The sequence below is a fragment of the Ascaphus truei genome, chromosome 3, assembly GCF_040206685.1.
Source record: "Ascaphus truei isolate aAscTru1 chromosome 3, aAscTru1.hap1, whole genome shotgun sequence".
Lineage (NCBI taxonomy): Eukaryota > Metazoa > Chordata > Amphibia > Anura > Ascaphidae > Ascaphus > Ascaphus truei.
In genome coordinates this window covers 417,144,837-417,170,419 of record NC_134485.1, presented here as the reverse complement: position 1 = coordinate 417,170,419, position 25,583 = coordinate 417,144,837, and the positions used below count along the sequence as shown (strand labels likewise).

Genomic DNA, 25,583 nt, shown 5'->3' with positions numbered 1-25,583 from the left:
GTGGGAGGGGCTTCTTTCCTGCGAAGTCGCTCTATATACCATGTGATGGGAGAGAAGCGTTACTCTGCGTGAGCCCACGCCGTTAACCCCTTAAGGCCCTTAACCGACATAGTAGTCCCCGGGGAGGCGACGCTTGCTTCTTGTTACCGGAACGGTGTGTGAAACTCGCCGTTCCCCTGACAATCCGGCCTTTCCCCTGGCCGTTTATTTCCTGTAAAGAAGGGAGTCCGACTCTTGATATTAAAGCTTCACAAATCTGCGAAGCGGGGCAGTGCTTGGAAAACATTCGACCTACAGCAGACATCTGGCAGTTAGTCTGCGTGTCTGCAGGATTTACTCAGCGTTATTTGCACAGTCATTTGTGATTCAATTTAAGTAGGACTTTTGATAACATTATCTAACCTCCTAGCTGCTTGAGAAGATGGCCGTGAATTGTTATGCATTACAGAAACAGACATTGCAGCCGATCAGGACCATTTCACATGTACAGGCATACCCCGCATTAACGTACGCAATGGGTCCAGAGCATGTATGTAAAGTGACAATGTACTTAATGCTTCACTTTATCTTTTTCCCACTTATCGATGCATGTACTGTACTGCAGTCGTCCTATACGTGCATAACTGATGTAAATAACGTATTATATACGCTCTATAGTTTCCCCGCTTTCGCACAGCTTCGGTACAGGTAGGGAGCCGGTATTGCTGTTCAGGACTTGCTGACAGGCGCATGCGCAAGCTGCTGTTTGCCTATTGGGCGATATGTCCTTACTCACGAGTGTACTTAAAGTGAGTGTCTTTAAACCGGGGTATGCCTGTATACACTGTGTCCTTTTTGACGTCTTTGACCAGGCCTCTTCAACTAGTTCTTTAAAGGGGCCAGATCAGAAAACGTTTAGGACTAAAAGGGCCACAAGCTTCTTGCAATGTGATTTTAGATGCATTTAAAGATTTAAAAAATTACAATATTTCAAGTGTTCAGAACGTTTTGTACCATTATACATTTCTATTACTGTAGCTTACAAGTGAGTTTTGTGTGAAAACTTGCACTTGGCAGCCTAAGCAACTAGCATGAAATTAGCAGGAGCAGAGCGCCCAAGGGCCCTTGGTGGGACACCAGTGGAAAAGGCCCTGCCTTAAACCCTCCTATGATGGTCTGCGCTTTGGGGAAACCCTGCAGTTCTATGGGAGGAGATACCAGCTATTCTGAGAGAAAAATGGCCAAATGCGTATATATTCCCCTCTCAAGGAGCAATGTTGTGTTTTTTGTTTGTGTTTTTATTTTGCAGATTTCATTGTTTGTTTTTTTTACTTCAGAAAAGTTTTTTAATGATAGAAAGGAATGTAATGTTTTTTTTTCTTTAATTTTTAATATAGAAAGCGGTTTGTTTAATTAAAGAATGTCAACACTACCACAGCAAGATATATATATACACAAATACAACTGTATGCTCATCTGCATGTCTTAGGCAGGTCTGCAACCCCGCCTTTCCCCACCATCACCCAGCATACAGCACTTCCACTGCAGCAAGGGATTCTGGGAAATGACATGCAAATGAGCACACAGTGTCACTTTTTGCCTCAAAAAACAAATGGTTTTTGAGGCAAAAAGTGACACTGTGTGCTCATTTGCATGTCATTTCCCAGAATCCCTTGCTGCAGTGGAAGTGCTGTATGCTGGGTGATGATGGGGAAAGGCGGGGTTGCAGACCTGCCTAAGACATGCAGATGAGCATACAGTTGTATTTGCATATTTGCTTTCCTGTGGAGGGTTTTTGTCACTTTTTTTACTCACCATAACTTAACTCAGTATTAATATATACACACACGCGCGCGCACACACACACGCGCACACACGTACACTCACTTTAAGTACACTCGCGAGTAAGTACACTCGCGAGTAAGTACACTCGCGAGTAAGTACATATCGCCCAATAGGCAAACGGCAGCTCACGCATGCGCCTGTCAGCACGTCCTGAACAGCAATACCGGCTCCCTACCTGTACCAAAGCTGTGCGCAAGCGGGGAGACTATAGAGCCTGTTACAAATGCGTTATTTACATCAGTTATGCACGTATATGATGATTGCATTACAGTACATGCATCAATAAGTGGGGAAAAGGTAGTGCTTCACTTTAAGTACATTTTCGCTTTACATACATGCTCCGGTCCCATTGCGTACGTTAATGCGGGGTATGCCTGTATATTCCAAATAACTTAACATGGGAAGGATGTTGATCCAGGGAGTGATCTGATTGCCAATTCTCAGTCAGGAAGGAATTTATTTTTCCCCTTATAAGATATCACTACATGATATTTCACTGAGGTTTTTTTTTGTTTGCCTTCCTTTGGATCAATATAAACTACTGGAATTATAAATATAGGATAGGTATGTTGTCTAAATTTAGCATGGGTTGAACTTGTTGGACTTTTGTGTTTGTGTGGTTTCAGAATACATAAAAACATATATTTTTTAAAGTATTCTGCAGATTTTGATGACCACTGGTCTGCAATAAGAGGCCTTGTGCCGGCAACACTCCTTTAGTAAATCTCTTACTGCCTTTGCTGGGAGACACTTCCACCCATCCACGGCCCTTTTAGGGATGCGGTCTCCTGTAACTGCAAAAGGGTCCAAGTTAGCGGTTCTCTTTCATGAAAACTGAACTGTTCCATGAGCACTGGTGGCCCAATCAGTGACGCAGTCCAAGGCACCACCACCTCTGCTGAAGCAGGGATATCCTAAACGCCTGACGTGTTGGTGCCCCTGGAGGACACCAGTCGGCCACGCCTGCCCTACTCTTTGATAAAGCGCCATCCAGCGTGAAACGCGTAAGAGTGTGTTTTAACCCTGTACTACATGTGCCGATACATTTTTCATAGAGCTTACTTGCCAGCCCTCTGCGTATTATCTTCGGCTGTGCACTGCCATTTTTTCTTTTTTTTTTCAACTTTTAACAAAAGAGCCAAGTTATTGGGACCAAAACTCTCACCGTTCAGCTGTAATTTCCCTGTCTTAAAGTGGCAATCCACCCTAACTAACCTCCATTTCCATTTTTTAAATGGTTGGAACCCAAGGGCCTTCCAGAGCCGAGACGCACCAATTTCAGCTCCAGGGACCCCCTTGTTCCTGAGATACTGGCTGGTGAAGTTACCGATATGACTTCATGATTTTTAAAGGGGATTGAAATGGCCATCCAATAGGAAGCCATAACAGATGATGTGGCAGCTTCCTATTGGCCTGAGATTTGGGGAGGGGGGGGGGGTGGTGCCGGTCCCAGACCCAGTTCCAGAGCTGAAAACTGGCATTTGGCTCATTGTGGCTGTAATAACGTCTCCGCTCCGCTTGCAGGCGTTTAGATAGTGGGTGGAATTAATAAATATTTGTAAATGTCAGTTTTTTTTTTTTTTGCAATTGATTTACAAACTTGGGGATAAAAAAAGCACTGTGGTGCTGAACTGTGCAACAGTTTGAGTTTATGGCTGTAATTTAAGGCATCGCAGCTTCTTCTGAAGCCCCTAGTTAAGGACATTCCCATAGCAGGTTATGCAACCTGATTGCACCTTTTTATGACAGGGTTTTACAAGCAGTTCTCCAGAGGGCTGGATCAGAAAACCTTTTGGACTAGAATGGCCGGAAGATTATTATAATGACCTTTTGGATACATTTTAAAGACTTGAATAATAGAATATTTCAATGTTTTGCCAGCACTTGTAACATCTGTACCATATATTATATACATTAACTCAGGGGGCTTAACTCCAGTCTTCAAGCCTCCCCCCCCCCCCCCAACAGGTCAGGTTTTCAGGATAGGTTATAGGTACCCTGCTTCAGCACAGGTGGCTCTATCACTGATTGAGCCACCTGCACTGGATATCCAGAAAACCTGACCTGTTGGGAGGGGGAGGGGAGGGGGGGGGGGAAATGAGGACTGGAGTTCAGCAGCCCTGCCATATTTTACAAGCGAGCGTCCGTGTGAAACATTGCACTTTGCTCCTGCTGATTTCATATTCTTGGGCAGCCGAGAGTCCTAGGAAATATATGTTCTATCTATCCATCTCACCCCTGTGGGATCCTAGCTAATCTAAGGAGTTATGGGGTTAATCTGGGTAATGGCCCTTAGCCAAATGTTGCAGTTAGTCTATGTATACAGTATGTTGCAAAGGGATTAAGGCCTTGGGTAGCTTCTCCCACCTTCTAGACTGTGCTTAGTGGGGTCACTAAGTTAAGATACCTTGTAGAATGTTAACCCTTCACCTAGTAGTCATAGTGACTAGTGATGTCACAGTGGGGTATATAAACTGGGGCTGGAAGATTCCAGATCAGATCTTGGTGGAGTGTGGGAGATCTCATCAGTAAGATACTGTGACTCCTGTTAGTCTGTAAGGACGTGTGATAGTGTTAGAATCACTTTGTTTTTTCCGGCGAGTTAATGGCCCCTCTATATGGCTCAGAGCGTGTTCCACCCACAAGAGGGAATGGACAGGTACTCCTAAGAAGGTTCCTTAAGCAAGGGCCTGGGAATATCACCGTAGAATTACTAGGGCAAAAGTCTCCTTGGTTCTCTCTGAGGTGATAGGGTGTAATGTCGCATCCAGCCTAGGGATCCCAGTGGAAACAGCCATTATTCGAGTGAGAGAATGCTACTGTACCATACTACAAAGTGGGAGAATGGGCGTCTCTGAGGGGGATGCTGACTGAGGACCTCTGAAGAAGAAGTTGTGTGGGTTCCTTTAAATGAATCACCGTGCCGGCCCTGCCCGGACCATCATCCCTGAGAATGAAGGTAAAAGAACCACTGGGCATCACCTACACCACTGTAGAGACATTGGGACATTTGGTGTGGCCCCTCTTCTGTTGGCCGGGGGAAGAGGTGTTACATATATATAGCCATGCATAATAATGGTATATTGCTTTCCTCTCTGTTGGCAGTAAGTCCTGATAAGTACGGGTATGCCAGCAGTAGTTATGAAGGTTTTCCCTCATCCAATGGTGATGTGCCCTATGTATGGAGGGGAGTGGCTGTATGCTCTGAGTCCCTGGATAGTGACATCAGGGATGCGCCTGCCTCCTGAAGTATATAAGGCACAACACAGTTAGTTACAGTGTGTTCTAGCAGTGTTCTAGCAGCAGTGGAAAGCTGTTAGGAAGTTGTATTGTCCTGCATAAGGGATTGTAGGAACACTTTGTGACCCTAGTGACGTAACTAGCGGTCCAGGTTGACCAATCAGCCTGTCTAAGCCACTCTGTGTCCAGGGACCTGGCACAGAGAGGGTCTCCCTAGAAGAAGAGGGAATCCCACTCCAATTTAGGAGGGCGTACCTGGCGAAGGGACAGCACGGAGAGATGTGCGGCTAGAGCCGGCAGCTGCATGGGGCAGTCTGCTACATCACCGTCTACAATAAAGATGACCTTGTTAACGATACCCCCACTGTGTGAGTGTGAAATTACTCAGCAGTGGATGGCACCACCAAGAAGGAGTTCCTCACCAGGACCATCTCCCTTCGGAAGCACAGATCCTGATGAGGTGGAGGCGCTGCACATGATGTAAGTCGAACTCGCACCCACTACCTCAGCTACCTGTCCTGTTGGATATCCCCTAATACCATCAAGCGGGAGACTCAGGAGTTCTGTTGCCTACAGGTGCACCACCAAACACACACGTAATGGGGGTTGGTTATTAAAGTACCCGGGCCAATGTGAGATTGGGGGGGGGGGGGGGAAACCCATTACATATATATATTTTCTTTTAATTGTATTTTGGTTGTTTTCACGCTTACCTGAACATGGTATAACACACACTGCCGGAAATTAACTTTCTTGACACTGCTTCTATCTGCAATTCTTGGGGTCTTTCAAAAAGCAATGCGTTTCAACGAGCATGACCTTTTTATGTTTACTTAAAGCAGCGGCCACTCCCAAATATATATATATATATGGTGAAAACAACCAAAATACAATTAAAATCATGTGCAGCGCCTCCACCTCATCAGGATCTGTGCTTCCGCAGGGAGATGGTCCTGGTGAGGAACTCCTTCTTGGTGGTGCCATCCACTGCGGAGTAACATCACACTCACACAGTGGGGGTATCGTTAACAAGGTAATCTTTATTGTAGACGGTGATGTAGCAGACTGCCCCATGCGGCACTAGCCGCACATCTCTCCGTGCTGTCCCTTCGCTATATATATATATCTTAATATATAAAATCAAAGGTTGGTACTAGCTGTGGTGAATGTGATTGGTCCGTGGCCAGCCCGACTGTCATTGCCCAAGAGGTACGCTCCACTGTGACACACACCGCCCACACGACTGTCATTGGCCAAAACTTACACTGACATCACTGACACACACCTACTTCACTGTCACACACTTGCACTGACAGCATACCCCCAAAGAAGCCCTGCAGAGTCCTTGCTAAGTTCATCTCACACTCTCACCTCTGTGTACACACACACACCTCCCTCCCTCCCCGGCGCTCACTTCCCTCCCTCCCGGCAGGGGGACAGGCAGTGGCCAGGCAGCCTCCGGAAGGACCCTCTTCCTCCTGCTGCTGCTCCCACCAGATGTCGCTCTCTCTTTCCTCAGGCTATGGCGGCGTTGCCAATACTGAGGCGGTCTGTTCCCGCACGGCTCCTGTCAGGTGCGTGTTTTCCCGCCCAAAGACCCGCCACTGTCCGCGCGCTCACCCCCTCTGCTGGGCACTCGCGTAATGTCACACAAGATGGCGGCGTTGGCAATAGTGAGGCGGTCTGTTCCCGCCCAGCTCCTGTCAGGTGCGTGTTTTCCCGCCCAAAGACCCGTCACTGTCCGCGCGCTCACCCCCTGGCCCCCTACCCCCTCCCGCCCTTGGCGCGTGACGGTTGCTCCCTCTATCAGAGAGGCTACAGGATTTACCTGCGCTGCGGGGTCAGTCACAATCCAGACATAGCCAGTCGGTGTGTCAATGTCAGACAGAGTGGGCGGACATGCTTTGTGTGGGGTGAGGGCCACCCTCTGTCTATAATAAACATTCATGGCTACCAGCCCCTTATAACCTCACTCCCCAGCGCTCACTCACCTCACCTCCCACTGTCGTCGTCCCCCTCCTGTCCACTGTCCCCCCCCTCCTGTCCACTGTCCCCCCCCTGTCCACTGTCCCCCCCCCCCCGACCACTGTCCTCCCCCCTCCCTCCTGTCCCCCCCCTCCCTCCTGTCCCCCCCCCTCCTGTCCACTGTCCCTCCCTCCCTCTGGGGGGGTGGGAGAGGTGGAGCACACAAATAGGGGGGACAGGAGGGAGCAGGAAATTTAACTCGCGGGCAACGCCGGGTCTCTCAGCTAGTATATGTATATATGTATATATATGTATGTATATGTAACCAGGTGCCCCTGGCTATAGCCTTCTACTGGCCTCAACACCATAAGTCTTGATAGGAACAGCCAGTGTTGGGGTTAAACTCCTGCGCAGGGCCTAGCCTGCAGTTGCAGCCTGGATGGGTACTATGTTGCCTTATCCAGGTGCAGGCCTAAACCGGCTGTTGGAGTGTCATACCTGGGGAGGGTACTGACTGGGTCACATGTATATGGTGTGATGCCTGTCGGTACCTGGACCTGCCCTGTTATGGGGCGGGGTTACAAGCCCTTTCCCTCCCCCGGGTATAAAAGCTGTCACTTCTCCCAAATTGAGTGTGCTCTGAGGTGGCTGGTTATGTTGCAGTGTATATCCTTTTCCCTATAAGAGGGTTGAGGAGATTAGGAGAGGCTCTTGGGGCCTCAAGCCCCGGGGGTTTGCTCCAGGGAAGGAGCTATGTCATCCTGTACATGCAATAAACCTGGCGTTGGACCCAATATGCTGTGTGGTTATTGGGGAGGAGTATGGCCTGTGGGGACCATGCTGCAATCCACAGGATCCTCATGGGATGGAGGCGCTGCACTGTGAGAGATCAGGAAAGCCTGCCCTGTTGCTGCTCCCAAACTCCAACTGCGTAGCAACTCAGACCTCCTGACCCAGCAAGTGAGCGACAGTACCAAAGGAAAACGCCAATGTAGTGGCCAGATCTTCCGTGGCAGGGGGGGAAGGACAGGTGCTACATATATATATTTTTTAAACAAAATGTTTGCATTGGTTCACGGAGATGAACTGGTTTCTTTTAATTCTTGAGATACTAACTGTTTTAGTTCAGTGTTTTTCAACAGGGGCTCCCAGCAGCCCTTGGGTTTCGCAGGCCTCCAAAAAGTGTTCCCTGCGGTTTTCAGATCACTTGAAAATTGTACAAAATGCAACTGATCTCAGACGTGCTATTAGAGAAGCCAGGCACTCCTTACAATGCATCTGATCTCAGACACCCTATTAGAGAGGGTTGGGGTTCCTTACAATGCATCTGATCACAGACGCGCTATTAGAGAGGGTTGGGGTTCCTTACAATGCATCTGATCAGACGCGCTATTAGAGAGGGTTGGGGTTCCTTACAATGCATCTGATCTCAGACGCGCTATTAGAGAGGGTTGAGGTTCCTTACAATGCATCTGATCACAGACGCGCTATTAGAGAGGGTTGGGGTTCCTTACAATGCATCTGATCTCAGACACGCTATTAGAGAGGGTTGGGGATCCTTACAATGCATCTGATCTCAGACACGCTATTAGAGAGGGTTGGGGATCCTTACAAAGCATCTGATGTCAGACACGCTATTAGAGAGGGTTGGGGACCCTTACAAAGCCTCTGATCTCAGACGCGCTATTAGAGAGGGTTGGGGATCCTTACAAAGCATCTGATCTCAGACGCGCTATTCGAGAGGGTTGGGGCTCCTTACAATGCATCTGATACATACGTACTAAACGACTGGTTTAGATAATGATGTTACTTGAAAGATATTTATATGACCGACAGATTTGGCCTTTTTGATTTCCCTGGAGGGACCAGAAATAGCAGGAACTGAACCGATAAGTATCTTTCGAATCGGGAGGCAGTGAGGGACGGAGATTCACTGGAATGAAAAAAAATGTTCTTTTAATTCCAGAGAACTTCCCTGGATACAATGAGGTAAAAAAAGTGGATTGCCACTCTAGTAATTTAACATATTGAGATGCATCCTTTGAGATACATACTTTGAGATACATACCTCCTGCTGTATACACGATCCACTGAAAAGCAACTAAGAACACCTGGCTGAGATTTCAACCTGTTGGTAATAGAAGGATATTCTTTATATCCCCAGTTAATTTGGGTTAATTTATTACATCCATTTCCAACTTGGTGGGTTAATGTGTTATAACTGTGGGCGCTTTCACTTTATAATTGATATCACGTTAGATTTTGCGCTCCCCTATCTTACGTTTGCTGGCATCTTTTACAGGAAATTTGAGCAGTTCTTTTTTGGGGTGTTTGAGCTGCTACACTATTGTTCACTCGTGTACTCACTTGACTCGTTGAAGTGAATAACCACGCTACAGGAGCACCTTATTTTTTCTTAACACATTGACTAGGTTGATGGGGCTTTATAGGAGCAAACGTATCCTTTAAATATGGCATCATGACAAATGTTGGCGTATCCTGACATGACCCTCTAGTCCTTCTGGCTCGTCCATTTTTAATATCCTGTCTCTTTCTTTCTGCTTTCCGGTGGAGCACCTCCCAGTGCACATGTCCACACATGGGACAGGGTCCATAGAGCTTCTGTGGGACCTGTCCGTCCGTTAACCCTTTGCAATGAGTTGCGTATACCCCTTGCAACTCAACGGATAAAGTCCATCCATCTTCTTCTAGGAAAACATTGAAAATTGATGCATTTCTATTTTTCTTTCGAGTCTCATCACAAGTGAGCATTTTTGGACACACAACTCCTGTTCTTGTTGCTCCTGTGGGAAGTCCTTGTAGGCAGCATTAAAATGTGCTGAGTGGCTTCATGTCCGTGATCTGTATGTTTTTGTAGTTTATTTATTTATTTTTAATTTGGGTATTACTGCTATCCTTCTCGTCCAGTTCCTCCCCAATTAGGGATTTTAAATTGTATTGCTGCTGCTTTAAGACGGACCTCCAGCTGCACGTTGTAGTTTTTAAAGCGGTTAATTAATCGGAAACTGCCCGATATGTAAATGGTATTATAAATGGCCTGGAAAAGGAATAAATACAAAGAGATTATGACTACAAACGTCGAACTCTCTAAACCTGAAATCGGTGTATAAAACCAGTCGGGGCTTTCTGTATTACGAGGTTGTTGGAGGGGGTGAGGACTGGACCTTAGAGAGCAGAGGCTGATAAGTTCACTTGCTGACCTCCAAGAAGTAGAATACATTTTGCTAGGTTGGTTATAATGCAGACTAAGTTTGAGGATCTAACGCTAAACTGGATGATCATAACAGAATACACATTACTAAGTGCTTTGTCTTGTCGTTATTAACTGCTAAGGGCCTGTATCTAACTAAGCAAAGGCTGATGGAGTAATTCCAACGCTGCCATGTACTGAGCATTCCTTAGGAACTGTACAGTAGAGAGTTGTAGTATGTCCGCTGTCTAAGGCTGCGTCTATGCAGCCATCGGCCGCACGGATGCATACGCGCGCGCGTGTGACGTTACCCGCGTGAAGCGAAAGCGTTTTGTGGCCAAGGTAGACTTGCCGTGGGGTCGTGTCTAGGGGCGTATCTGTGACATCACAGAGCTGGTTCGCCCTCATTGGGCGAACCGCTCACGTGACCTGCCCGTCGGCCGAGGAATCAGATTGAACTGATACCTCGCGCACCGCGCGCCCCCTCCTGCTGTTGCGTGGTCAATTGACGCAATCATTGCCTCAAGGCAATGGGATCGCGCCGCGCGCGGTCTTCGCCAGCATGGACGCAGCCTAAGGCCAGGGTTTACAAAGCACAGATAAGGGATGTCGGAGATTGATCCTATAATAACTGGCAATGACGTAAATGGCAGATAACGCGGGATAAAGTTCCCATATCCCTTACACTGCCACCCCATTAGCTTGCAGGGCGGTTGATTTTGCAGATACAGTACTTGGGAAGAGGGAAATGAACCTGTTGTAGGATGGGAATACAAGAAGACGAGCATTTCACCCAGGACTAGACATGGCAATGGGCTTATGTCAACGTTGGATGTGTCTGCTGCAAGGGGAGTCTCCCAGGTTACTGTGGGTCCATCAGGAAGAAACCTCTGATGTTGTCCTAATGAAAATGTAACCTATAGTGAGTTTTACTGCCAACGTATTTCTTCTTTGCCCTGTCCCATACCTCTGCCATTCCTGCATGGGATCGAAAACAACCTTTTTGTACATACTTCTACAGTCTAACTGGCTTCCCTAAACCGATCTAACCACACTAATAGCAAAGATTTGGTTGATTTTGCTTTTTAATTACAAATTGTATTTCTTATGCCTCTATATTGGGAAGGGCTTATCAATCACGTGTTTTGTTTACCCACTGTCCTAATCGGAGCCAATACAAAAAAAAGAAGGGGGAGGGTGGGGTCTTTGCCTGTGCAAGCACTTGTTGAACAAAGTTGTATCCGACATTAGCTCGTATCCAGAGGAAATCCAACCCCTCCCAAGATTGTGCTCACCGTGTTTGCAGGAAAAATATATATATATATATATCTATAAGCAGTGTACGACAAACCTATACATTTGCTCGCCCCGGGCGAGTGGATTTAACCCCCGGGCAAGTAAATATTGGCCCAAGCAGCACACGTTTGGTACTAGGTGGCGAGTAGATTTTTTGGTGATTTGTCAACCACTTTCTATAAGTGTCGACTTTGGGGAACCCCAAAAAACACCCAGATGTAACCCCATAAACATGTCTCTGGCTTTTGTTCACTTTAAAGAGTCAGTCCCTCCTTGGGCTGAAGTGAACTAAGGACAGTGACCTGTTTAATTAATTGAAAGGAGCTGATTAAACTGTTTTAAAATAAATAAAATATAATGATTCCATTTCCATGGTCATAAAAAGCTTTGGGATGTTTTTTACTGTCTTATGGTGATAGCCCACAAAACTAGACTTGTGGGTTGTTTTTGTCTTGGAGAAATCAGCGCATTGTGATACATTGTGTAATTATTTTAAAATGTGTGTGTATTTAGCGGCAGCAATAGAATGTGGCACTTTAGAAACTTTGGTCCATATTAAAGTGGCTGTCCCCATTAGGCCCTATAGCTCATCTGAGATCCCCTAACCGTGGGGTGTGCAAACATTTTCCCCTGCGCCCCCTGCCTGCTTGCACCCAACCCCCCTCACCTTGTCTCCAGCGTCAAATGACGCCGCAGGGTCATGTGACATCATGTGACGGCACGTGACCCCGCGGTGTCATTTGACACTGCGTTGCCATGTCGACACGTCGCCCGAAGCAGTGTGAGACAAGGTTAGGGAACTTAGTGAGGCCTCGTGTGTGTGTGTGTGTGTGTGTGTGTGTGTCCCGGCATTTAATTCAAATGCTTTTGGAAGAGCGTGGGGCCTCTCTAAGCGTTGTGCACCCCCACCCCCTGAAAATGTCACGTCCCCCAGCCTGGCAGACAGAAAATGGCAGCACTCCTGCTCCACACTTGAACGTTCCAGCATCACGGGGAGATGTTGCAACTTTGTCTCTGCGATCCATGTGGACATATTAGTAGATTTTATTTGTGTCAAATTTGCACAAATCCCCCCCACCCCCCTTAAAAATATCTCAAGGGTTTCTTGGATATTGGGGGACCACAAATCCGCTCAGGGTCAGGAGGGAGGTGTGCAATCCCCCTTTCAAATACGGTTTTTTTTTAAAAAAGAAAGGAAACCCCCCCCCCCCCACACACAATTGCTGTTTTAAATAAAAGTAAGAAGCTGGGTAATGCAGAAGTTAATATGTATCAACTTAAACTCCCGCTGCTCAATGTGGTGGGAGACGAGGCGTCCGAGAATGAAGTGCAAGTGAAAGCAAGTGGATACGTGTAATTATCCGACGCCTCGTTTGCCACCATATTGAGCGGTATGAGTTGGCTGACGTAGACCTTACACACCAGTACAGAGGTTGGTCCCTGCAAGTGCTGCATGAAATCCCTGCATGTTCCAACGGGGACCTTCAGGCGAAGGAAGAAGCAAAGCGGACGCGCTGATGTCGCCGCGGGTTTGAATGGCGACCGCGTTCCATTTCTGACTTGTATTGCCGTGTTTTAGCCATCTCTTTGAATTCGTATTGTTCAATAAGCAAGATTTTTTTATTTTAATTGGAGTTTTTTTTCCATTCTTTTAGGACATTTAGTCAGAAGAAAGCTGCAGTGGAAAGAGACTACGCACAGGTAAGCGCAATACCACGTCCTTCATGTTGTGTCTCCTGTAAGAGTGCAGGCTCCGTGGCACTTTGGAATGCAGCATTGTCCCGTTCTAGTGCTTTGATGCCTCTACAATCTGTATACAATGATTTATTTGTGACTCGGCATTGTAGTGCTATACAGATGTAGCCAACGTTAAAGAGGCAATCCACGCCATTTGTTTTTCTTCATTTTTTTTTTAAAGACAGGTTTGAAGCAGGGGGTTTCCGGAGCTGAACCCCGTTAATTTTATCTCCGGAGACCCCCTACTTCCAGAGATGCTTACCTCTGTGCTGTGTGCCGGTAGCCACTCCAGGGCCGCTTTTCAAATCTCCCGGTCCCTGCGGGCCAATAGGAAGCCGTGACGTCACTGGGTGCAGCTTCCTATTGGCCCATGTGACCAGCGGCTTTCAACTGCAGGATACCGGCACCCCCTTCGAAGGTATCTCCAAAAGCAGGGGGGTCCCCAGAGCTGAAATTAACAGGGGTCAGCTCTTGCTTCAAACGTGTATTAAAAAAACGAAGGGAACAAAGGCTGCTTGGCTTGCTCCTTTAATACCCCGTTGGCATGGAATAACGTAGTAAATGTTGCATGCTTGAAGGGGAATGCACACGTTTCCATTGTTTTCAATGGCGCTCACCGTAATGGCTACGGTAAAACGCATCGGGTAAACGTTGGCTACATCTATACTATATTTTTTTGTAATTCCCATCGTTGTAGAGGTTTTCTGGTTTTGGACAACATTTGGAATTGTTGAAAAAGTAGTTTGAAAGACAATAGACTTTGTTGTTGTTGTTGTTGTTGTTGTTTATTTGGTATTCTGACATCATAAGGCTGTTGTTGTTGTTTATTTGGTATTCTGACATCATAAGGCTGTTTTTGTTCAACCCTTCTAGCACTGAAGAGCTTGAAGGAGCACTTCATGGGGTGGAAGGAGGCAGGGGGTGCACGGAGCTGACCCACATTAATGTCCGCTCCGGGGACCCCCTGCTTCCTGATTTACTTTCCTTGGAAGGTGCCCCAGTTCTTCATGAAGGTTTAAAGGTCCCACGTGCCAGTAGGAAGCGGCGAGGCATGGCCGTTGCAGCTTCCTTTTTAGCCCGCGTCAGGTGGGACCTTTAAATTGCCATATTGTTTAAAGGTTAAACTGCCATATAAGTTGTTTATTGTTTTATTATACATATATACATTCATACCTGGTTTAATCAGAATTTGTGGCTCTGGTTATGCGAGTAAGAGACGCGAGAGATGGTTATGTTGTGTGATTTGGAAGAGTTTGAAGTAGAATTCCTTAACAAACATGATAATGGGATGTATTGTTTTAGCCTCAATTAAGACTCTCCCCCCTGGATGAGATTGTAGTTGTGTGTGTGAGACTTGCTTGGGGTGTTGTTTTCGATTTAGACGTGTTGACTGCGTGTTCCGGCTCCTGAGAGTGCCGACCCATAGAGGCGGCTGCGCGGCAGAACCGTGACTGTTCTGCTGCCAGCACACGGGCCCTGGATGAAGGGGAAGCATTGTGGGCCTCGCACTGCAGGGGGAACGTGCTTCCTGGCTCCAGCGATGAATATCTGGGCGGAAGAAATGAGGTCGTCGCTCAGAAGCTGAGGAACGAGCGTCCTGGCCAACCTCGATGTATTAACTGAATGTTTGCAGGTTATAGTGTATTTCAGGGGCTTGAACCCCCTTAATAGTGAATCTAGTGAAGGGGCGGCCAACTCCTGTCCTCAAGGGCCACCAACAGGTTGGGGATTAGGGCTATCCCTGCTTCAGCACAGGTGGCTCAGTCATAATGAATGAGCAACCTGTGCTGAAGCAGGGATATCCTGAAAACCTGAGCTGTTGGTGGTCCTAGAGGACTGGAGTTAACCCCTAGTCTAGTGTATGCAAGTCCCAGCTGTAAACTCTTTTTTTGGTTTGTTATTGATGTGTTTGTCACATGTTTATTTGCGGTGGCTGCATTCATTACACACACTTACTGCAATGACATTCTACACATTGACAGATTTTAAGTAGCTTGCCTGGTCTGCCCATTTCCCGTTTTATAAAGCACTAGCTGATATACAAGTCGTTGCCCGGGATTTCATTTTCCCGCTCGCCTCTCTCTCTCCGCTCCCCCTCTCTTTCTCCCCCTTCCCCTCTCTGCCCCCTCTCTCTTTCTCCCCCGTTCACCCTTGCATCTCCCATCACTCTCCCCACCCTGCACCTCACATCACTCTCCTCCCCCACCCCTCCTGCACATCACTCTCCCCCCCTGCAACATTATACCAGTGGTTCCCCATCTTTAAAAACTGCCCTCCTACTCCCCTTCCCCTCCCCTCCCCCCTCCCCCCCAATCAAAAGAATAAGAATTCCACTTCGAAAGAATGTGGTTTCCCGGGCATCAAGAACACCATTAATAAATGCCACTATCTGTCACTGTCGCTTTATCTGACTCCTCTTGTGTCCCTTTTCCTCTCCGGGTTTCTGTATCCCGCAGTATCTACGTCTGTCCCATCACTCTGAGCTCCCCTTTTACATTTATTGTATTGGTTACATTTACAGCATTTTCTGCACCCTTTACGGGCAGCTGGTCTGGTCCCTGCGGTATCGTCTCTTCTTGGGTATCTTCAGTGGTATACACATTATGTTGTAGAGGAAGGGTTCTCCACTCCAGTTCTCAAGCCCCCCCAACAGGTCAGGTTTTCAGGATAGCCCAGCTTCAACACAGGTAGCTCAGGGGTTCGGTCTGATTGAGCCACCTGTGCTGACGCAGGGACTGATTGAGCCACCTGTACTGAAGCAGGGATATTCTGAAAACCTGACCTGTTGGGGGAGCTTGAGGACTGGAGTTGCCCACCCCTGCGGTAGAGATAGAAGGGGTACATTCTGGCTGTGATTGGGCCCAATGCAACTTGACATGGTTAGAAATAAAGTCCTGGGGATAAGTACTATGACCTCTCGGGATGTAGAGCAAGTCAGCAAAAATAAGGCAGTTTAGGTCTGTCCCATTTATATCTTTATATAGCGCATCACAGCAGTAATACACGTGACATAATAATATAACACATAATGGGAATAAGCGCTTCAGACATAAAAGTAACATTGGGAAAAGTAGTCCCTGCCCCAAAGAGCTTACAATCTAAGTGGCCCAATGGCCCTTACCACTTTTCAATCTTTTTTTCCATTGTATGATGTAGTTCAGATTTGTAAAAGAAAACCCCATATTGGTCCTGGAGATGTGTAGGCTCATGGCAGGTTGTGATGCCGCTTAGTGGATAAACATTTGAGTCCGTGATAGCTGATATCCCATGAAACTGTTCACTAAGAGCGATCACGACCTGCAAGGAATCTGTCCGTAATTGTAAGAGATGTGTGCAGAGGTACACTAAAGCAGACCGATTTGGTTGAAATTAAAACATGGCTTTATTGAGCTTGTCCCATTAAACACATTTCAGCATACAAAAACAAAATAAACACCTACTCCACTTTGGAGACTAAATAGTACATGCCTTAACCATCTGTGACTGACTGGATAGGCCAGTTAAAAAAACATATAACATATTTATCAGGGAGCAATATATAAGAAAGTCTTATCTGACAGTGCTGGTCCACCATCTCCGGTTTCTCCAGATGCAGGCGTTTCAGTCCTGCTGCTCCCAGGAAGTCTCTCGTCGGCACACAGCCCTGGCGTGTGCTTCTCAACGCTCTCCTCTGTCTTTGCTCTCCTGTGTCAGCACACTTGTGTGCTAAGGAGTCTCTGTCCTGTGTCAGCCCAGTTGTGTGCTAAGGAATCTTTTTTAGCAGTTTCTCACAGGAGACTTTTCTCGAGCTCTGATTAGCCAGGTGGAGTCTGGTTAATTGACTGGGTGCAATTAACCAGCTCCCTGCTGGATTTCTCAGGGCATTTAGAGGCAGTTTTACTTAAACAAGGTTAAGTCCCTGTCACAGTAATACAAGACCTTGCCCCCCTACAATGTTTAAACTTGACATATTTAAGGTCGAAAATACAAATAGGACCATTTCAACTAAAGTGAGTTGTCCATTAATGTATGATTCATTTAGGGAGGTTACTTTATTTGGGCTGCTGCTGTTCCCATTTATGTTATGGGGGATCCTGGATTGAGTCCATTGTGGATATAACGCAGTATATTATCATTGGGTTTTAACAGCACACTTCCCTGGCAGTAAAGGGGTTGCGCGTCAGAATAATAGATGGGTGGAAGGATAAGTGGAGCAGTGGTTAAGGTAGGGGTGGGAAACTCCAGTCTTCAAGGGCCACCAACAGGTCAGGTGTTAAGGATATCCCTGCTTCAGCACAGGTGGCTCAGTCTTAACACCTTTCCTATTGGTGGCCCTTGAGGACTGGAGTTGCCCATCGCTGGGTTAAGGTGATTGTTGGGAACACATACGCATGTGGGTTCAATTCTCACTAAGCCACTTATGTGTGATATTGGGTAATTCACTTTGGGGAAAATGTCATGTTACAAAGTGAGAACTGATGCAAATTACGTCAGTCACTTTGTGTCAGTGCGTCGTCACTTTGTGTCAGTGCGTCGTCACTTTGTGTCAGTGCGTCAAAGTACTTTGCTCCCGGTTTGTTCCACTTGGGCCACTGAGTGTTTTTAGTGACTAGTTAGAGGAGTTGGGGAAGAAGATACTGTCATTATTATTATTATTATTAGTATCAAAATCTTTGCTTTTAACTGGTGGTCTTTATAAATTTTTTGGGGAGGGGTGGGGAGGGGGGGGAAGAATGAATGAATCCACGATGTCTGATATGACGTTAACCTCTGGTCCATACTGATCTGCCTCAAATGTAAGCAGCAAAATGACCACGCTTCATATATATTTATGAAATATTTTTGCTCCATATTTTAGAGCAAAATGATCCGTCATGATACATTAAATTGTATAAATATATTTCCAGCCAGACTATCTTCAGAAACGTGTGTGTGCGTGTGTGTTTTATACACAAGGGGAAGACTTTCCGTGCAGATGAGCGGTTGTGTCGCTGTGTCGCTCTGTCTCTGGAGTAGACTGGTTATGGCAAACAGAAGAACAGAAAAGCTTGAAAACCGATTCCAATGTCACAGGTGGTTGAAATAAAATAGAAGCTTTTCCACGTCTAGGGCATTTGGTCACGCCCGTTTTGCCGTGACTCGTCCAGCCACCGGAAGCTTCCGACGCCGGCCACTTCGCCGCTAAGGTAAGTGCCTTACCCTAAAACACCCTACCCTAATACCTTACTCTACAGCCCTTATTCTAAAACCCCCTACCCTAATACCTTACTCTACAGCCCTTATTCTAAAAAACCCTACTCTAAGCCCTTACCCTAAAACCCCCTACCCTAAGCCCTTACCCTAAAAACCCCTACCCTAAGCCCTTACCCTAAAAACCCCTACCCTAAGCCCTTTCCCTGAAAACCCCTATGTCACGGTAGACCATGGATTTAGGGGTAAATAGCTGGGATTTCTCCCCACTAGGTCAGCCAGTCACCCCTACCGTCATGCCCTTACCCTAAAACCCCCTACCCTAGGCCCTTACCCTAAAAACCCCTACCCTAAGCCCTTACCCTACAAACCTTAAATGAATCCTCTACTCTAAATGCTAAAACCCTTAAATTTACCCCCCCCGTAACGGTAATAAAATTACCCTTAGAAGTGGCCGGCGTTGGGGATTTCAGCGGTGGATCCGCGGCGGCGTGAGTCACAGCAAAGCGCCGGGAGCCATTGGCTCGCGATGAAATGTCCCACTCTGAGCTTTTTCCTCCAGGCTTTTTGTTGCTAATTTTCCTAGAAAGAATCGTTCTGTTTTGCTCTTGCTGGACGGTGTGACTACGTACAGTACTGTATAGGATTAGGATGGAAAAGAGAATAGAACAGGAATGGCATTTGGCTAAAAAAACGAAATTGTAAGCTGGGCTAAAAATAAATGAGAATTCCCCTCTTCGCCGTCTTTCCCCTCTCTTAAGAAAATTACAAATTAAGAATAAGCTGGAGGATAATTGCTGTTTGTGCGACACCTGAAGAATGCGCCTGGCCATAATTATGTGTATTGGGTAAAATATAGTATTGCATTACACCACACAATATATGCCATCGGATACAATGGTAATGCTTGCAGTGTACCGTAGAGATAACACTGCCCCAAAATATCCTGGTCTTTGGAGTGGGCTTTATCTGTCATACTGTAGTTGTGATTAAAAGTCCCTGAGCTCCATGTAAAAACTATTGGAGGCAACCCCTCCATGTCTCATATTGAGCCCCCTTCTACATGCCACAAGCCTTTCCTAAATCACCATGGTCCTTTTTAAGTGGGAAAGTCCCTCTGGAAACCATATTACGTGGGATAGATCAACAATCCGGATTGAAAAATGAATTCCAGTCTGGCACTGCCCGCATTATGCGTGAGGGGGGGGGAGAAGACCAGAACCCTAAGTGATGCACTCAACTCTACTGAATGAAAATAATAAATTTTTATTAGTATATATGATGAAGCAAACATAAAAAAAAAAAGGGTATTTAAAACCTAGAACAATGTACTGAAGAGATCCTGGTATTGAATCTCTATAAATGGTCAGATGGCATTGATATACATCTTAAAATAGCCATTCATGCTAGAATAGGTATACAATTGTATCTCACAGCACTTGAACAAAATTGCTCATTAAGATAGACACTTGGTGCAATCCTGAAGGGATGTGGATCCCACTAGCAAGTGATAGGGACAACTAGGTCTTTCAACCCTATACCGGCCAGGGTCCATCACGTGTGCATGCAGAGTCGCGATCACCTTACAGGAAGTGTGTGCCGGTATATTAATACCGTGTGTGTATGTAAGTGTATTGGGGTGTGCATATGCCCTGCAGTATCACCCAGAGTGCCCAGTGGGGTCTTAAACTTACTGCTTACCACTATAGAGGTTTGCTTCCTGTCTGGGACTGCATCTAGTTCGTGTGTGCAGACATCAATGCTATGTGTGATACACAAACACTGTAACATAGTGTCACATTAACTAGGGCTCCCAGCTTTTTTCTGTATCTCACGACCTGTAAGGATTTATAATTCCATACTTATACCCTTCAGGATTGCACCAAGTGTCTATCTTAATGAGCAATTTTGTTCAAGTGCTGTGAGATACAATTGTATACCTATTCTAGCATGAATGGCTATTTTAAGATGTATATCAATGCCATCTGACCATTTATAGAGATTCAATACCAGGATCTCTTCAGTACATTGTTCTAGGTTTTAAATACCCTTTTTTTTTATGTTTGCTTCATCATATAGACTAATAAAAATTTATTATTTTCATTCAGTAGAGTTGAGTGCATCACTTAGGGTTCTGGTCTTCTCCCCCCCCCTCACGCATATGTATTAACCCTGATAGCACCTCTCTAGTAAGTAAATTTATTTAAGCTGAGCAGGATTTTCCCCTTTCCCTTCCCAATTCCTCTATCCCTCCCTACCTATTGCATCCATTTGAACCTAGGTTCTTTCATTCATCCTAGCTCGCTCACCACGTATGATATGGCAGGTTTTCTCACAAACAGAATCACCTCCAAAGAAAGACAATTGGAGGCTGATCAGCTGTTTTCTCTAAATCAAACAGATAACATACTGAGTGCAACAGATAACATAAAAACATACTTTCTAAATCTAGAAAAGAAATTTAAGAAAGAAACCAGATTATTCTGGGAGACCACGAGTTTACGAAACTATATCACCAAAGGGTTTATACCACGTGGTCTGAGAATAAACACCTTTCCTGCTTTTGCAGTGCAGGATGAAACGTTTATAAAGAAATGGGAAAGTATACTTTTCATATGTTCAACTGAATTAATGACACTTCTAATCCAGTATGAATCCACTAAACTAGAAGAAGCAACAGTGGAACTAGATTTAGAACTTGCACAGACAGACAAGTGGTCTGATGAACCTGACTACGTGGAACTTGAATTAAAATTAAAGAAAAATATAGAAAAATTCACAAAGGAAATTAAGGAACGCAAACATACAAAATTCTTGAGAGACGCAAATGACTTTAAGACTGGCAATATTTATAAACCACACAAAAATCAACATAAGGAATATCACGAATCGTCCACTGAGTGGGAAAACTCTGATGTTGAGGAGAGTAACACCAACCCAGATAACACCACCAACCCCAACCCGAACGCTCAGGTTCCTTTTTTAGAAACACAAAGGGGGAGAGGTGGACGAGGTGGGGGTCCAAGAGGAAGGGGCGAAAAACAAGACGAAGCAAGAGAAAAACTAAGGAACAGAGAAATCTGGGGGTACAGGGGGAGAGGGAGAAATTGGCGGAGACGTTATCGCCAACCACAATAAATAAACAGAGTGAATTACAAGTAATCAATCTTTCCAATATCACCCTTACCTCAATACAAGAACAAGTCCTTAGAAAAGGTCTATCATTTACCCCCTCCTGCAACTTTGACGTATTTACATGGGTCAAAGATATGAATCTCTTTGGCCGCAAGCTAGCCCTGAAAAAATTCCATAAAAGACGGGAAACTCTCACTCTGCCCCAGGAATTTATTGAGCTAACTGACGACCAAGATCGTGAACACCTTAAGACTCTATTATCCTTAGAAGAGGAGATTAATAAAACTCGGGGCCTCGGCCCCTTCACAACCCTCAAACCCAAAAGCAAATTCTCACCATCAATAAGTTCTGACACCAACATTAACATGTTTCTCAAGTTAGTTACAAAAGACTTCCAAACAATGTCCATAAGAGGGGGACAAGAAAATCTTACAAAAAATGAAAAATGTGCCCTTAAAGAATTAACAGAGTTAAAAGGGATCGTAATTAAACCCGCTGACAAAGGGGGGAATATTGTTATCTTAGAAGAAGACAAGTATGTCTCAGAAAATGTGAGGCTCTTAAGTGATAAGAAATGCTACGAAGCACTAACACATGACCCTACATTGGTATTTTCCAAGAACCTGCGAAAAATTCTACAGAAAGGCTTGGATAATCAAGTAATATCGCCACAGGAATTTAAATACATGATGGTTGAGAAGCCTAAAATAGCCACATTTTATAGTATTCCTAAGTTACATAAGAACGCTAAGAAACCCCCAGGAAGACCAATTGTCTCCGGCATAGAGTCTCTCAGCGAACATGCCAGTACCTATCTGGATCAGGTTCTAAGACCAATTGTGACCAGTCTCCCTTCCCACACAATAGATACATCAGATATCCTAAGGAGAATAGATGGTATACAGATATCCAAAGATACTTTTCTGGCATCATTAGATGTGGAATCTCTGTATACCAGCATACAACATCCCGTGGGTATTGGGTCTGTGTCACACTTTCTGAGAGCTCGAAGCTCAGAGTGCTTAAAACATAATGAATTCATACTCGAGCTTCTTAATTATGTCCTTAAGCATAACTACTTTCTGTTCAAGGGCACCTTCTACCACCAACTCCAAGGTACGGCGATGGGCACCACGTGTGCACCAACGTACGCTAACATCTTCCTTGGATGGTGGGAGGAGATGAAAGTCTTTACCCAGGAGATGCAGATACACACACAGCACGTCGAGTTGTGGTCACGCTATATTGATGACGTGCTGTGTCTGTGGAATGGAACAGTGGCAGAATTCAATGACTTTGTGACGGCATTGAACTGTAATGACCATAACTTACGTCTCACGAGTGAAATTAACCAGGACAGAATAACCTTCCTGGACCTGGAAATTTTCAGGGATGAACAGGGCGTTTTACAATCTACAGTTCATACCAAGGCCATAGCCACCAATAATCTACTACTATTCACTAGTCATCATCCCAGACCACAGATTGAAGGCATCCCTGTGGGACAATTCCTAAGAGCTAAAAGAAATTGCTCAAGGAATAGTGACTTTGAGAAACAATGCAAAATTATGAGCCAAAAGTTCATTAATAGGGGTTACAGCAAGAGCTGTATTAATCGAGCATACAAACGGGCCAAGCATTCAGACCGTAATACGCTGCTGTATGGTAACAAACAATCAGACAACGAACTAAGTACAGTTAGAATAATTGGTACGTACAGCAGACAGTGGAGAGAGATAAAAGGAATAATCAATAAACACTGGCACGTCCTCCTGGAGGATGATGTGTATAGGACAGTGCTCTCTGACACTCCGTCTATTACTTATAGGAGATCAAAAAATCTGTCTGACACATTGGTACACAGCCATTATAAAACACCGACCACCACAACTTGGCTTACAAACACCACAAAAGGTACCTTTAAACGTGGGGCCTGTAAAGCCTGCAGTTTCATTAACCCCCCAGAAAACCTTCAAAAATGCTAATGGGTCAAGAACATACACAATTAGGGAATTCTTTAATTGCAAAACATGTGCGGTCATTTATTTGGCGACATGTACATGCGGTTTGATGTATGTTGGCAAAACCTCACGCCAACTACGTCGCCGCATCTTGGAACATGCCAGCACTATTAGGAATGAAGCTGATACACCACTGGCACGACATATCAATCTGTCACATCATGGGGACACCACATCAGTTCTGTTCCAAGGCATTGAACATGTGTCGTTGGGCTCCGAGGAGGGGACATTGACAATGCCCTACTTAGGAAGGAGGCTAGGTGGATTTTCACTCTTGGCACACAATCACCACACGGGTTAAATGAAGATTTCAATTACTGTGCATTTCTGTGAGCCTACCCCATGCCATGCCATTCGACCTTAAGGCATCCTATAATAATGCAGAATAGGATTAACACTAATATACACTTACCTTGGGTCTACCCTGCAACATTTATGTAAACATATATGCATAGAAGAGAAACACTTGTGTTTACTATACAATCATAATAACAGGGTATGTTCAGTATCCTCATCCTATAAATAATCAACAACACCAGTCATTTTGCATCTAAAAGTTTCAATTTTAACATCATTGCCTATTTTTAACTTAAGAGGACACCCTGGTTACAGACTTTGTATGGCAAGTAAATACCATGGGCCGTGGTGATAACATATGGTAATAAGGGAGACTCCAACCCAATTACGTCACCAGATCACCACGGCAACCACAGGGTATAAAATTCAGGTCTGTTCAGGGCGCCTCCCCTCCCCCGAAGAAGTTCCCTTGCTTTGGAACGAAACGCGCGTCGGGATGACGTCATAGCGACGTCTTGTGTACTGCATACTCACAGGAGTTTGCCTCCGGTCAGCCAGTATAGGAACGTGATAGCTAAACTCTGATGTGGGCCACAGATGTGGATCCCACTAGCAAGTGATAGGGACAACTACTGTAGGTCTTTCAACCCTATACCGGCCAGGGTCCATCACGTGTGCATGCAGAGTCGCGATCACCTTACAGGAAGTGTGTGCCGGTATATTAATACCGTGTGTGTATGTAAGTGTATTGGGGTGTGCATATGCCCTGCAGTATCACCCAGAGTGCCCAGTGGGGTCTTAAACTTACTGCTTACCACTATAGAGGTTTGCTTCCTGTCTGGGACTGCATCTAGTTCGTGTGTGCAGACATCAATGCTATGTGTGATACACAAACACTGTAACATAGTGTCACATTAACTAGGGCTCCCAGCTTTTTTCTGTATCTCACGACCTGTAAGGATTTATAATTCCATACTTATACCCTTCAGGATTGCACCAAGTGTCTATCTTAATGAGCAATTTTGTTCAAGTGCTGTGAGATACAATTGTATACCTATTCTAGCATGAATGGCTATTTTAAGATGTATATCAATGCCATCTGACCATTTATAGAGATTCAATACCAGGATCTCTTCAGTACATTGTTCTAGGTTTTAAATACCCTTTTTTTTTTATGTTTGCTTCATCATATATACTAATAAAAATTTATTATTTTCATTCAGTAGAGTTGAGTGCATCACTTAGGGTTCTGGTCTTCTCCCCCCCCCTCACGCATATGTATTAACCCTGATAGCACCTCTCTAGTAAGTAAATTTATTTAAGCTGAGCAGGATTTTCCCCTTTCCCTTCCCAATTCCTCTATCCCTCCCTACCTATTACTGCCCGCATTAGCTTTCCCTAATACAGGGACAAACTTTACGACTCAGGCACGTTCTATATCGCTGTGCGCGCGCGCGCGGAATTTCAGTTGCGCGCGCGGAATTTCAGTTGCGCGTACGGCAGGGAGAGGGGAGCCGACAGACAGCGAAGATGAAGAAATTCATCTTTTCGTGGTGTGTGTGTGTGTGTGTGTGTGTGTGTGTGTGTGTGTGTGTGTGTGTGTGTGTGTGTGTGTGTGTGTGTGTGTGTGTGTGTGTGTGTGTGTGTGTGTGTGTGTGTGTGTGTGTCAAGGATTGTAAAACAAAAAA

General features: G+C 45.5%; 1 protein-coding gene across 9 annotated transcripts in view; it reads left to right on the top strand.

The window, feature by feature from the left end:
• FCHSD2 (FCH and double SH3 domains 2) overlaps positions 1 to 25,583 on the top strand; it is a 237,785-nt gene that overhangs the window by 30,352 nt on the left and 181,850 nt on the right. For all 9 annotated transcript variants that reach the window (XM_075592710.1, XM_075592708.1, XM_075592703.1 and 6 more), the window contains exon 3: positions 13,192 to 13,237. In XM_075592710.1, the coding sequence (XP_075448825.1) occupies positions 13,192 to 13,237 (46 nt within the window). The remainder of the gene's footprint in view (positions 1 to 13,191; positions 13,238 to 25,583) is intronic.